Genomic DNA, 13,919 nt, shown 5'->3' on the forward strand with positions numbered 1-13,919 from the left:
TGTTTCTTGCGAAAATCTTTACGAAGGTATGCAAGAAAACATTATTTCTGGGGAGTAGACCTGGAGGTGATACAGCTGGAAGGAAACTTACCTTTCATTGGCTATTCTTCTGTCGTCTTTCAGTTATGAAGCATGTATGTGCCTGTATTATGATGATATATTTTAGAAAGATGAACTCTCTTTAGAAAGTGTTACTTCTTCCCTCATATGATTATATGATCTTCTGTATTTTTCATTTTCTATATTTTATTTTTCTTCCAGGCACAGAAATACACTATATAAGTAATCAGTTTATCAGAGATCTAAAATGAATTGTCAAATCTTTAAGATGATAAAAGGTTATCATTCAAAAACTGTAAGTTATGTGTATTATTGTTGGCTATGGTTATTTGCATGGTGTGATTATAATGATGAATATTTCACAAGGCCATTGTAATTTCAAACACATTTATTATTTTCTTCATGCTCTTTAATGGATTATGGGAATAAAAATGCTTTAGTGGAAGAAAAGGAAGAGAAAGGTTTAATTAAAACCATCTACATCTTGGCAAATATACCTAAAGTGTTCATTTTTAAATTTGACTTTATTATGCATTTAATTTGAAATTATTCAGGATATGAGCTCCTAAAACTTGCAAGTGACACATGATGGATAAGAAAATGTGTGAAATATTTTCTATCACTTAATTTTGCTCTTTTTGTAAACATTTTAGGTTTATTCCTAACTCATCTGGTGTTTCCTTAAGTTACATTTTCATTATATTATAACAATTTTAATTATATTTTATGTAATCATATAATATCTCAGAACACAACCTCAAAGTATCATGCTGAGTTTTGTTTTCAAAGAGAGCAGTAAGAATGGTTTAGGTATAGTAGGCATCGTAATGCTAACCATTATTTGAAATTAGACGAGGCTTCCAATAGGCAGACGAGGTAGACACATGTATGCTTGAGGAGTTTTGCTGAGATTAATAGGGTTTCCATCCAGGCGAATGTCCTCTAGTGCCTTACGAATATAAGTCACATTTTTAACATTGCAGAATGTATCTTCGTGCATCTCCAGAATGTTGTTATTCTAAAAAAGATGAAAATAAATTATGATGAGATATAACACATCCTTAGTATTGATCGATAGTGAAGTCCACTGTGCTTCACCCTTATTTTTATTCTTTTGTTCTTTTCCTTAATCAAAATTATTTAATGTATATGCCAAGCACTTACTAAACAATGGGATGAATTAGGAAATAGATATGCTGCTACCTTTAAGAAGCTTATACTTTAGTAAGAGAAAGAAAATTCGAGGTGAAAAAGCAACTGAAAGAAAAAAAGTTATTTCCAAAAGTGAGGAGTATTGTGAAGAAAATAGGATAACGATTAAAAGTTATTTTTAGAGATAACAATTGAACTGAGAATGGAATAACAAGAAGAAAAAAGCATAAAAAAATAAAAAAGGGAAAAATATTCTAGGCACAGAGAACATCAGGTTTAGAGTTCTGAGAAATTAGCATGGAATGCTCCTCCCTCAACATTCAACCTTCAACTCAATGTGGCTGAAGTGAGGGGAAGGAAGGAGGGAGCAAATATCCTGAAGGTAAGCAGGGCGCAGGACTGGTACTGTATCTCACATACCATAAAATTCACACACTTAAATGGTATAGCTCAGTGTTTTGTAGTATATTCACAGAGCTTTGCAACCATCTGTCTAATTTTAAAGCATTTTCAACACCCGCAAAAGAAAACCACACATTCCCCATCTCTCACCCCAGCAACTGCTAATCTATTTTCTGTTTCTAAGATTTTCCTATTTGGACATTTCACCTAAGTGGAATCATATATTATTTTTTTATACTGAGTTCTTTCACTTAATATTGTGTTTTCAAAGTTCATACATGTTGTAGCATGTATTGGTGCTTCATTTTTTTATTGTCCAATAGTATTTCATTGTGCTGATATACCACATTTTTGTTTATCTATTAATCAGTTAATGGAAATTTGAATTATTTCCAAATCCATATTTTGGCTCCTATGAGTCTGCTGCTGTCTACATTTATGTACAAGTTTTGTATGGACGTATGCTTTCAGTTCTCTTAGGTATATTCTTAGACATTGAACATTTTGAGGAGCTGTCAGACTGTTTTCCAAGGTAGGGGCACCATTTTACACGTACAGCTATAATGTATGAGGATTCCAATTTTCTCTGCATCTTAACCAATACTTCTAATTGTTTTTTTTTTTTTTAATTTTAGCCAACTAAGTGAGTATGAGTTGGTATCTCACTGTGTTTTTGTTCATTGGTAGTGTATTGAAACATAATTGATACTTTATATTGATATCATTGCTGAGCTTATTTATTAGTTCAAATACTTTAGTGGATTCCTTAGGATTTTCTATATCAAAGATTTGTAAATTAATTTGGGGACCATTTTCACCCTAATCATAAGTCTTCTGATTGATAAATATGAAATTATCGTTTTTAAATTTAGATCTTAATTTCAACCATGTGTTGTAGCTTTAAGTATACAAAGCTTGTACTGCCTTCATTAAATTTATTTTAGATAATTTTTAAACTTTGTGACTCTTATAAACAGGATTGTTTTCTTATTGTTTTCAGGTTGTTCATTGCTAGTGCATAGATATTGTGTATACAACTGATATATGTATATTGATTTTGTAACCTGACACATTGCTGAGCTCATTTATTAGTTCAACTAGTTTTTAGTGGGATCCCTTAAGATTTTTTATATGCAAGATCATGTCATCTGAAAATAGAAAAATGACTTCATTTCCAATTTGGAAACCGTTTATTTATTTGTTGTATTTTGTGTATTTATTTTTTCCTAATATTCCTAGCTCTAACTGCCAGGCTCAATACTGAATAGAAGTGGTGAGACAAACAATTTTAGTCTTGTTTCTGTTCTTATGAAGAAAACATTCAGTTTTTCTACATTGAAGATGATGTTAGCCTGAGTTATTTATAGACATTCTTTACTGAAGAAGTTACTTCTATTCCTAGTTTTATTGTTTTAGTAATATTATAATAAAACGGTGTTGGATTTTTGTCAAATGTTTTTTGACACCTATTGAAATAATCACATAGTTTTTACCCTTTATTCTATTAATATATTACATTGGTTGATTTTTAAATATTAAATTAGTCATATTTCTGCAATCCCACTTGGTTATGATAAGTAATCATTTCTATAAGTTTGTGAATTCAGTTTGTTGTGTTTTGTTGAGGATGTTTGCATCAATATTTATAAAGGATATTGACCTGTAGTTTCCTTTTCTGGTGATATATTTGTTGAGTATTGTTATTGGGTAATATTGACTTCACAGAATGGGTTAGGAAGGAAATGTTCTCTTTTTTTTGTTGTTGTTATTTGAAATAGTTTGTGAAAGATTGTTCTTTTTTAAATGTTTGATAAAATTAACCAGTAAATCCATGTGGGAGTGGGTTGTCTTTTTTGGAAGACATTAAATTGCAAAGTTTATATATTTGATTATTATAGGCCTATTCAGATTATTCTTTAGTCAATTTCAATAGCTTGCATTTTTCTAGAAATGTGTCCATTTAAAATGCTATTTGTTCATTTAAAAATGTAATTTTTTGTTGGTTTACAGTTGCTCATAGTAATCCCTTATTATCCTCCTTATTTCTGTAAGGCTGGTAGTAAGGGACCCTTGCTTATTCTTGATTTTAGCAATTTGTGACTTTTTTCCTAGGTCACTTAAACTAAAAATATGTCAAATTGTTGATCTTTTAAAGAACCAGCTTTTAGTTTTGTTTATTTTCTCTAGTATTCTTCTGCTATATATTTCATTTATTTCTGCTTTCATTTTTATTATTTCTATCTGGCTCACTTTGGGTTAGTTTCCTCTACTTTTTCTTATCTTAAGGTGGAAGGCTAAGTTATAGATTTGAGATCTTCTTTTTGAATATATGTATTTACAGCTGAAAATTTCCCTTTAAGTGCTGCTTTAGCTCCATCCCATAAATTTCAATGTTGTATTTTTGTTTTCATTTATCTGATTGTTTTCGAACTTTCTCAAGATTTATATTTTGACCCATTAGTGATGAAGACAAATTTTGTTTCATATCCACATATTTGTAAATTTCTTAAATTTTATTTTTTCTTGATTACTAATGTAATTTCATTGGAATCGGAAAACATACTTTGTATAATTGTAATTATTTTCAATTTGTTAATACTTGTTTTGTGGCCTAGTATGTGGTCTATCCTGGGAAATGTTCCTTGTACACTTGAGAGAAATGTGTATTTTGTAGTTGATGGGTGGAGTGTTCTGTCAATGGCTGTTAGACCAAATTGGTTTTCAGTGTTGTATAAGTCTTCTGTTTACTAATTGATCTTATAAATAGTTGTTCTATCCATTACTGAATGGGGGCCAGGTGCGGTGGCTCATGTCAGTAATCCCAGCACTTTGGAAGGCTGATGCAGAAGGATCACTTGAGCCCAGAAGTTCAAGACCAGCCTGGGCAACATAATGAGACCCAGTCTGTATAAAAAATTTAAAAAGTAGCCAGGCATGGTGGTTCACACCTATACTTCTAGCTACTTGGGAGACTGAGGTAGGACAATTGCTTGAGCCCCAGTGCTGGAGGCTGTGGTAAGCTGTGATCATACTACCACACTCTAGCCTGGGTGACAGAGCAAGACACTCTCTGTAAAATAAATTAAGTTAAATTAAAAAATAAAAATAAGAAAATGGAATACTTCAGCCATTACTATCGAATTGACTATTATTCCTTTCATTTCTGATAGGTTTTGCCTCATGTATTCTGGGCCTCTGTTGTTAGATGCATATATGTTTATAATCGTGTATGTATTGACCCTAATGTATTAACCCTCGTCATTATAAAGAGAGGAATAACACATATTTGGTGCCTGTTAACTCTGCTATTTCCTTTGATATGTGATAGATATATGTTGTTAATAACTGTGACTTACATTTAAGTATTTATCATATATCAGTAACTATATTAAATACCTTATAAACATTGTTTTATTAATCCTCCCAGCCATCCTGTATAGATCACCTTTTTATCCAGATAAGGAAACAGAAACGCAGGGAGTTTCAGACAGTTTTGGGTCTAGAATTTGACTCCAGGGCATATGCTTTTATCAGAGCCTTCAGTTTTAATTGCCATACTATATGTTGGCAAACATTTTTCAAACAATAAAAAAGGGGATTGATTTATGTATTAAAAATATAGAAATGTAAGACAATGTAAGTTAAAAACAGATATATACTGGATGTTGTGAGGTGATAGTGACAGAGAAAAAGTTTTTAAAGTGGTGCACTTATTGCCTTTCAAACCTTAGAATGAGAATGTAAAACCAGTTACTTTAAATAAATTCCCTCATACTACATATGCAAGCAAATTATATTTAAATATAACATCAAAGACTTCATTTCTTCATAGAATCAATATCATCCCAGATAACAGTAATATAATTTAATTCGTAATTAGAAAACACAGTCCAACATTTCTTTGAGTACTCCCTTGGAAATCTTTCCTTCCGTCATAAACAAGGAAAGAAATCTTTATGTGCATAGAAATTCACTCCCAGAAACAAAGAAACAGAGAGCCATCCAGAAACCAAATGATGGCTAGAAAAGACATATGCAATAGGCAAGTAAGCAAATTGGAAAAACTCACAAAAGAGACAGATATTCAAGAAGCAGACATAGATAGATAGATAGATAGGTAGATAGATAGATAGATATTCCAAAAACATGAAAGATGTATATTAATAGGAATAAAATAAAAGGCACAAAGGTAAAATATTCACGAAATCCACAAAGGGAAACACAGGAATTCATGTCCTACTTTTACATAGCAAAATCGCTTTTTGTACATTTTCTGCCAAAAAACATATTAAACTATAACATTGTTTCTTTGAGCATGAAATGGGTGTTTTCTCTATTTATTCCACAGATGAATTTATAAGAGAATGTTGATTATAGCTACAGACTGAAATAAGAAATAATTTATATTTGTTTTAATAACCAAAAATATTTGTTTTGATTGAACTATTTTTTAATCAAATAGGTAAAGTATTATTAATTCATTAAATCAAGAAAACTGAATGCTTCAAAGATAAATGTAGTTTAATGGGATTTAAAATAAACAAAACTTTCAAATATGTTGTTTAGAAAAAAAACCTGCACTTTCTTTATCCAGAGTGATGACGCTTGTCATCTCTAAGCACATAGAAATGCCCTAGGATTGAATTTAATTCAACACATAAAACTTAAAATCATAGGTTGAAATTGATTTTTTTCCCCCGACAGCTAAACGTCAAGTTAGATTTTTATTTCTCCCCTTTCTTTTCCACTTCTACTGTTTACATTTTCTTGATCAGGTGAAACTTTCCATTTTTTTTCAAAAGAAGCTTTGTGTACCAAAAGGTTGCATTTTGCCTTGGAATATAAGGAAAAGAGTAAAGTTACCAGAATTGAGTTAGGATAGCTAGAACTATGAATGTATAAAGATACCTTTCTACTAAGATAAAGAGAGAGAATAAATGAGAAAAGAGAAAAAGAAGAAAAGTTTTCACAGTGTGTCAACATGTCATTACAGACAAATTCTTGTGTCCTGACATCCGCCTTCTTAGCTTTGCTTTCTCCAAAGCTTTTGGGGACACCTTACTGGTAGATTCATACCTGGAGATGAAGGGCTCGTAGATTTTCCGGGAGTGGCAGAGGGATGTGGTCCAAGTTGTTATCAGTGAGGTACAGATGATGGAGGTCATACATGTCCTGTAAACATTCCAAATGTAGGGACTCAATAAAAATTACTGGTGCCACAATTGTATTTTCCATTCCCTTTCCATGCAAATATTTGTAAAATGACATGTTCCAGTTCAGTTCTTGTTTTGTAAATTTGAGGCAGCTTAGTTTTCTGAGTTACTAGACAATTCAGATGAGTTTTGGAAAAACTGACTACAAGCAAATATTTCTTCATGAAAATACAATGTTCCTCAGTCTCTAGGAAAACCTTGTTTTGTTCAGTCTAAGCCTGCTTCTTCTCATGGAAGACATTCTGCAGTGGGATTTCAAGTATTTTGATGAGGCACAGCAAGAATTTCCTTTATTTTATAGGCATGGAAAAAAAGAGTTCCTCTCCAGCAATGGCCTGGTAGCACAAGTACCAGGAAAGGGGCAGCCTAGCAAGACAGAAAACATTTAGACAGTAGCTGTTGTGCTCTAGCCAAACACCCCAGAATAAACTGTGCCTCATCGCCAGCTGTGCCAATAGAGGCAGAGTGGGCAGCCTAGACTATGACCCTTGTCTGGCTATAGCAAGTTGCCCTAACCCCCGTAGCTACCATTAATGAAATCACAAGAGGCCTAGCCAAGAGACAGGACATTCACCATCACCCAGGGGTAATGAGGCCACACTATCCCCTATGCCATCCCGGAGAATAATGTGGTGTCTCTCTAAAGAGTGTCTTAAAATTATGTGTTCAAGGTACACTGAAAGGGGCTGCTTGAATGCTGTAAGAGTGGGCAAGAAAGCCAGTTGGTTACTGTTCTCAGAGTCTATGCTGTTTTTCTAAGCAACTCCTCTAGCCCCAAACCTGCTTGCTTCACTTAGTAAGATTAACTGAATCCATCCTCTCTTTACAAGGTCATTTAGTAGCCTTCTGCTTTCAAGACACTGCCCATACCATGCCAAGTAGGTGTCCTTTTAGTCAGATAGCCTTTCTGAGTGGAGGGTCTGATCAATATAGATTCTCTAGCTTGCACCACTTCCAGGTACTTCTGTAGGTGGTGCTCCAGGTAACCAACAAATTCTTATTCCAGACCTGCTTTCTGTTCTTGATTCTCAATCACCCTCAGAATATACCAGCACATGGTATTTCTCAAAAGCATGACAGATGTAGTTGAGAAGTTTATTTTGAAAGTTAAAAGTCTCACTAAATTAAATCCCCTTATGTTGAGCATAGTGGCTCACATCTGTAATCCCAGTACTTTGGGAGGCCAAAACAGGAGGATCACTGGAGCCCAGAAGTTCAAGACCAGCCTGGGAAATATGGCAAAACCGTCTCTACAAATATATACAAAATTTAGCCAGGCATGGTGACATGCCCCTTGTAGTCCCAGGTACTTGAGAGGCTGAGGCAGGAGGATCATCTGAGCCCAGGGAGGTCAAAGCTGCAGTGGGCCATGATAACGCTGCTGTACTAAAGCCTAGGTGACAGAGTGAGATCCTATCTCAATCAATCAATCAATCAATCAGTCAATCAATAAAATTTCCCTGTAGGAAGAAAAAGGCTAGTTAATGACAAATAAAATTGGAAGATAAAAGTCCGCAAACCTTATCAAACTTAAAACTTACTTTAAATGCTTCTTGCTTTATCCCTTTCCTTCCAAGTCTGTTGTTGCTAATATCAATAAATGTCAAAGTGGTTGGCAATTCTGGGAGCTGCCTTATTTTATTGTCACGCAGGACAAGCTCTCGAAGTTGCGGCAGTTTTCTGAATGCATCTTCATCAATCTCAGATATTAAATTTGATGTCAGATCAATCCTTCTTAAGTCACCTAGAAGGAAAAAAAAAGAAGTAGTTAAATATTCTTGCTTTGTTCACATCAAAATATAAATTTTCCTATATTTTGCAAATATAAAAATAAATTTAGCAATGAATGGTTAATGAAATGATTATCTTTCTTTTTATTATTTCCTCCAAATACTATTTGTATTTACATAATTATGAGTATAACTTTAGCAAATAAATTGGTATATTACATTTAAAATAACTCATCTTCTTTCTATATTCTTTATAAATAATTGTCTGGATTTTGTCATTTAAAATATTTACCTCAGTGATGAGTGTTGTATTTTCTAATAGTTAAAGATACAGACATTAGAAAGAAATCTTCAAATAATTAAAGCACTTCATGAAGACACATACCAAAATTCTTCTAAGTTGGCAACAACTATAAAGTCAGAATTTAGGCTTGTATTCGTCTGTCATAAAACGATGCTTTAGTGGAAGTTTATTTTTAAAAAGCCAACTCCTCATAAACATGACCATAATATTTTACTCATAATGTCATAACAAGATAAAACATTCCAGCATATAAAATATAAATATTTATTATGCATATTTAGTTTGGATAGCTCATTTGAAAATATCGACTATGTGGTTTTGAAATGACCATTGCTTATTTGTTTTTTCTTATAATTATTAAAACAAACTGTTAAATTTTTAAACAACAAAAAAATGATTGATTCGTGAACCATGTTTTGGCATTCAAGTTTCATTCTCAGTGCTAACATCTGACAGTGTAAAAATTTTAGGGAAGTGTGTAAAGAAGTGAAGGCCATTAATACTGTCATCCATACTTAGGCTTGCAAAGTCATTTTTGTTGATCTTTTTAATTCTGTTAAAGCGGGAATAGAAGTAAGCGGTGTTCTTGGGCAGCGGAGGAATAGCATCAAGTTCATGGTCATCACAGTACACAGTGGTACTTATGCAAGTACAAAGAAGACAGGTTGGAAAGTCTAAAAGATAAAGGAAAATAAAATTACATGTAAGTAACAAATCAATTTCTAAGAAAGAATTTCAATGTTTGATAAACAAGATTAGAGTCTCCCACTAACCAATTACATTACGTATTTTCTCAAAAAGTTTTCTGTAAATAGAATATTCAAGTCAAATATGCCAACTAAAATTTTCACAACAATTAGTATATTCAATGTAACATTTTTAAAATAAATTAAAATTACTGAGTACTTTTTATTTAGTAGAAATTCTATATTCAAAATGTAAATATTAATATTGTACTTTTCATAAAGTTAAAATATCACATGTAATAGTTTCATTAAGTCTTTGGTTTCATAGTTTAACATCTCACTGAAACAACACCTGCTTCAAGAAAAATAAAAGATAATAATTATTAATATTCAGTTGCTCAATACATATTATTGACTCCTTTCTATGTAAATGTGCCATGCTAGCTGGTGAAACAGTGGTGAGCACAAAGAGACACAGTTCTATTTTACGATCTGCTATGTGAGATCATTGTTAACCACACAAATGAAATTATGAATGTACTAAATGTCATGAAGCATCATACATAACATACAGGGATTTTACCTGGTCTGAGAGTCATGGTAGGCATCTCTGGAGTGAAAACTGAGATGAGATTTGCAGAAGAGGAGTAATTGACTATGTAGGTAGGAAGGGACGAGTATACCAGGCAGAGGAAGCAGCATGCGCCTTCACTTTGGAGGGACTGAAAGATAGTTCATATGGCTAAAACTCAGAGAGCTTTGGAATGTATGGGACATAACATGCAGGGGCCTTGTAGGCTGTGCTACAGCTTTATTTCTTCCCATAAGGTTGGGCAGAGAGGTACCATATGATGCAGTTTGCATGTTAAGAGTTAAGTCTGCTGGAAGGTGTAATGGAAGGCTGATGCAAGGCAACTGGAAAAAATGGAAGTGAATCATAGCGTAGACAAAAGGTGGTAGCTTGGTCGGGGTAATGGTGATAAAGGAGGCAATGGAGCCAAAAATACTTCTGAAGCTGGGTTATATCTTGATACTGATTTTTTTTTTCTGTCTTATACACACACACACACACACACACACACACACACCTACCTCCACCCCTTTTTCACTTTCTGTTTAGTGATCATGGAGAGGACAGTAGGTTTCTAAAGGAGATGTAGAACCAATGACCAGAGGAAAGGAGGAGAATCACGATAGGACGATGTTATGGAGGCCACGTGGAGAAAGAGAGTTTTAAGGGAAAGGAAATAATCAACAACCTAAGCCTCCTGAGACGTCAGGTAAGTTAAAGACTGAAAAATGTTCTTGGATTAGTTATTGCAGTGGGTATCAGAGCATTTACAAGATCTGCAAAGCGATGGATCTGAAAGCCAGATTACAGTCCATTAAGGGAAAAGTTGGAAGTAAGGCAAAAGCTGCCACAAATACAGAAAATGCTGAAATGTTTGTGAAGAGCAAGGAATGAGGCATACTGATAACTATAAGAAAATATACTTCTGGTTTGTATGATGAAGGAGGTGATTAACGTGGAAGCGATTTGGAGGAAAAGATACAGAGGATGTGAAGTTGAATATAAGAAGGATCATGGAAGGACAGTAGGAAATAGAACTCAAAGAACATGGAAGGATTTTCATCCCACGTGTGGAAGGACAGAGTGTCTTTGTTTTGCTAGAAGGAGAGAGAGATGGAGCACATCAATATAGTTGTAGGCAGATTTTTTGTCTGGAAACAGAAAGACCAAGGAGCTGCTGACGATAAATGGCTTTTTCTTTATGAAGTAGGAAGTTAAGTTATCTGACAGGCGTGAGCAGTCTAGGTATGAGGTAAATAAGGGTTGTAAGATGTGAAATGAATGGAGAAAGTGAAATCTCTATGACATAAACTAGAAAAGTGGTGGAAGAAATGTCCCAGAATTGCTGAGTGATCAATTTGTCTTAGTTTACCTGAGACTTACCTGTTTTTAACATTGAAAGATACTTATCTGGGGAACTCCTCACACCCAGATAAAACAGGAGATTTGATCATCCTAATTGAAAGAGCCATTTGTGGTTGGTAATCAAGAACTAATAATGTGCCTATTAAGGTTTTGTTACCATCATTCAATACAAAAATTATTTCAATTTTAAGAATGGAAAGCCAGGAAAAAAGTTTAAGCGGGAGCTGTAAAATATTTAATATGTGTTAATTTCTCCAATCATTACAAAGTAATATGTTCTACTCACCATAAAACTCTTTAGAGGTAAGGCATTTGATTCTACTGCATATTTATCACCTTGATAATTTAGCAATAATTGCTTAGGGTAATTTTTATATATTCACAGTAGTTATAATTTAATTCTAAGTTTTTCTGCTCATAACTCAAGGCTTCATTATATGGCTTTAGATTATTATTTTTAGAAATTTTAGTAGTAAAAATACGATGTTTTCATTTTTAATATTCTAAATATTTCCAAACTATTTAATTTTGATGAATGTGTGCTTCTTCTTAAATTAAAATGTGAATTTGAGTTTTTAACTTCATTATTGATCCTCAGAGTAAGTTAGAGACAAGTTAAAAAAAAACTTAGTTTTTGTTATATTTCTAAATTGACATTATTAAACCATTACCGACTCAAGCTTTTGAAAGGATTAGGCATTCTGCTTCTCTATTGTTTCTGGCTCAGCTGAGAGATCCAAAGTCCAGGTATTGATACCAGGTTGGTCAACTTTTAAAGGATCTGAAATCTCTTAAACATAAGTAATGTTCTAGAGATATTTAATTTTCCTAGTTTGGTTGCTTTCTGCTGGATATTTGTATTTCCTTCTCATTGTGCACCTTCCTTGTTCACTTGTAGAGTTTTCTAATACACAGAAATTTAGCTACATGGAAAGAATATGATAGATTCATTAATGACACTGACAGGATTTACTTGTCTATGTTGCATTCTATGTAACACCTCTGTGATACTAGACCAACTTTATAGTATGTTGGAGTTTTAGTGTTCTTATTTTTAAAAAGGGGTAATCAGTGCCTAGTACCTAGTGTCATGACTCTTCAAAAAGTTAATGTAGATAAAACACTTCAAGTCTCTGGCATACAGAAAACATTGGGTGAAAGAGCAACTTTTTATATTACTTATTGAAGAACAGTTAAAAACTCAAAAAAGCAAAGAGTAAAATGATGGTACCAGAGGCTAGGGAAGTGGGGAATTGTTCAAAGCATATAAAATTTCGGTTATACGAGTTGAATAAGTTCTAGAGGCCTGCTATGAACACAGTATCCACAGTTAACAATACTGTTTTGTACACTAAAAATTTAAGAGAGAAAAAAATGCATTAAATCCTTTACGATTAAGAAGATTTTCATAGCTAACATTTATTGTATTTACTATGGGCCAGTAACTACATGTATTCATTTAATCCTGACAACACCTCTATAAGATAAGTTCGATTATTTATTATCCCCTTTATTTTAGATGAGAAAACTAAGGCACAAAAATATTGAATTCCTTGCTCAAGACTATACAAACACAAGTCACAGTGCCAGGATTTGAATATACATGTTTTGGCTCCTCTGTCTCTCCAAGAAACTCTCAGTTTTGATTCCTGTACTTTGCTCTTAGTTTTGCCTTATGTAATATTGCTCCCCACTCTCTTTTTGTCTCCAATGTGCTCTGTACAGACTTTTCTCATAAGACCTGTAATACAGTTATATGGTTTGGCTGTGTCCCCAACCAAATCTCATCTTCAAGTGTAGCTCCCATAATTCCCACATGTTGTGGGAGGGATCTGGTGGGAGATAACTGAATCATGGAGGTGGTTTCCCCCATACGGTTCTCATCGTAGTGAATAAGCCTCATGAGATCTGATGGTTTTATAAGGGGTTTCCCCTTTCACTTAAATCTCATTCTCTCTTGCCTGCTGCCATGTAAAATGTGCTTTTCATCTTTCACCATGATTATGAGGCCTCCGCAGTCACGTGGAACTGTGAGTCCATTAAAACTCTTTTTCTGTATAAATTACCCAACCTTGGATATCTCTTTATCAGCAGCATGAAAATGGATTAATACATACAGTATTGTCTCTAAATTTATTTTGCCTATCTTCCTGTGCTAGGCAGAAATGTCCATGAGAACAGTGTCTACTTAAAAACTAAGTTTTGTGTCTGGAGAACTTGGAATAGAGACACTCTATACTCACTCAAACTTTACAGTGGGAACACTCCTTATTTTTTTCTACACTCCCTAACTATGCCATTCTCTGTGTATATAAAACTATTCCAAGGCCGGGCACGGTGGCTCACGCCTGTAATCCCAGCACTTTGGGAGGCCGAGGCGGGTGGATCACGAGGTCAAGAGATCGAGACCATCCTCGTCAACATGGTGAAACCCCG

General features: G+C 33.8%; 1 protein-coding gene across 1 annotated transcript in view; it reads right to left on the reverse strand.

The window, feature by feature from the left end:
- Positions 1–436: 436 nt before the first annotated feature.
- EPYC (epiphycan) overlaps positions 437–13,919 on the reverse strand; it is a 38,809-nt gene continuing 25,326 nt past the window's right edge. The window contains exons 4-7 of the mRNA XM_017548606.2: positions 9,377–9,535; positions 8,369–8,571; positions 6,691–6,786; positions 437–1,078 (exon numbers count right to left, since the gene is read on the reverse strand). Coding sequence (XP_017404095.1) covers positions 908–1,078; positions 6,691–6,786; positions 8,369–8,571; positions 9,377–9,535 — 629 coding nt within the window. The 3' untranslated portion in view covers positions 437–907. The remainder of the gene's footprint in view (positions 1,079–6,690; positions 6,787–8,368; positions 8,572–9,376; positions 9,536–13,919) is intronic.

Source organism: Cebus imitator, unplaced genomic scaffold, assembly GCF_001604975.1.
Source record: "Cebus imitator isolate Cc_AM_T3 unplaced genomic scaffold, Cebus_imitator-1.0 Scaffold212, whole genome shotgun sequence".
Lineage (NCBI taxonomy): Eukaryota > Metazoa > Chordata > Mammalia > Primates > Cebidae > Cebus > Cebus imitator.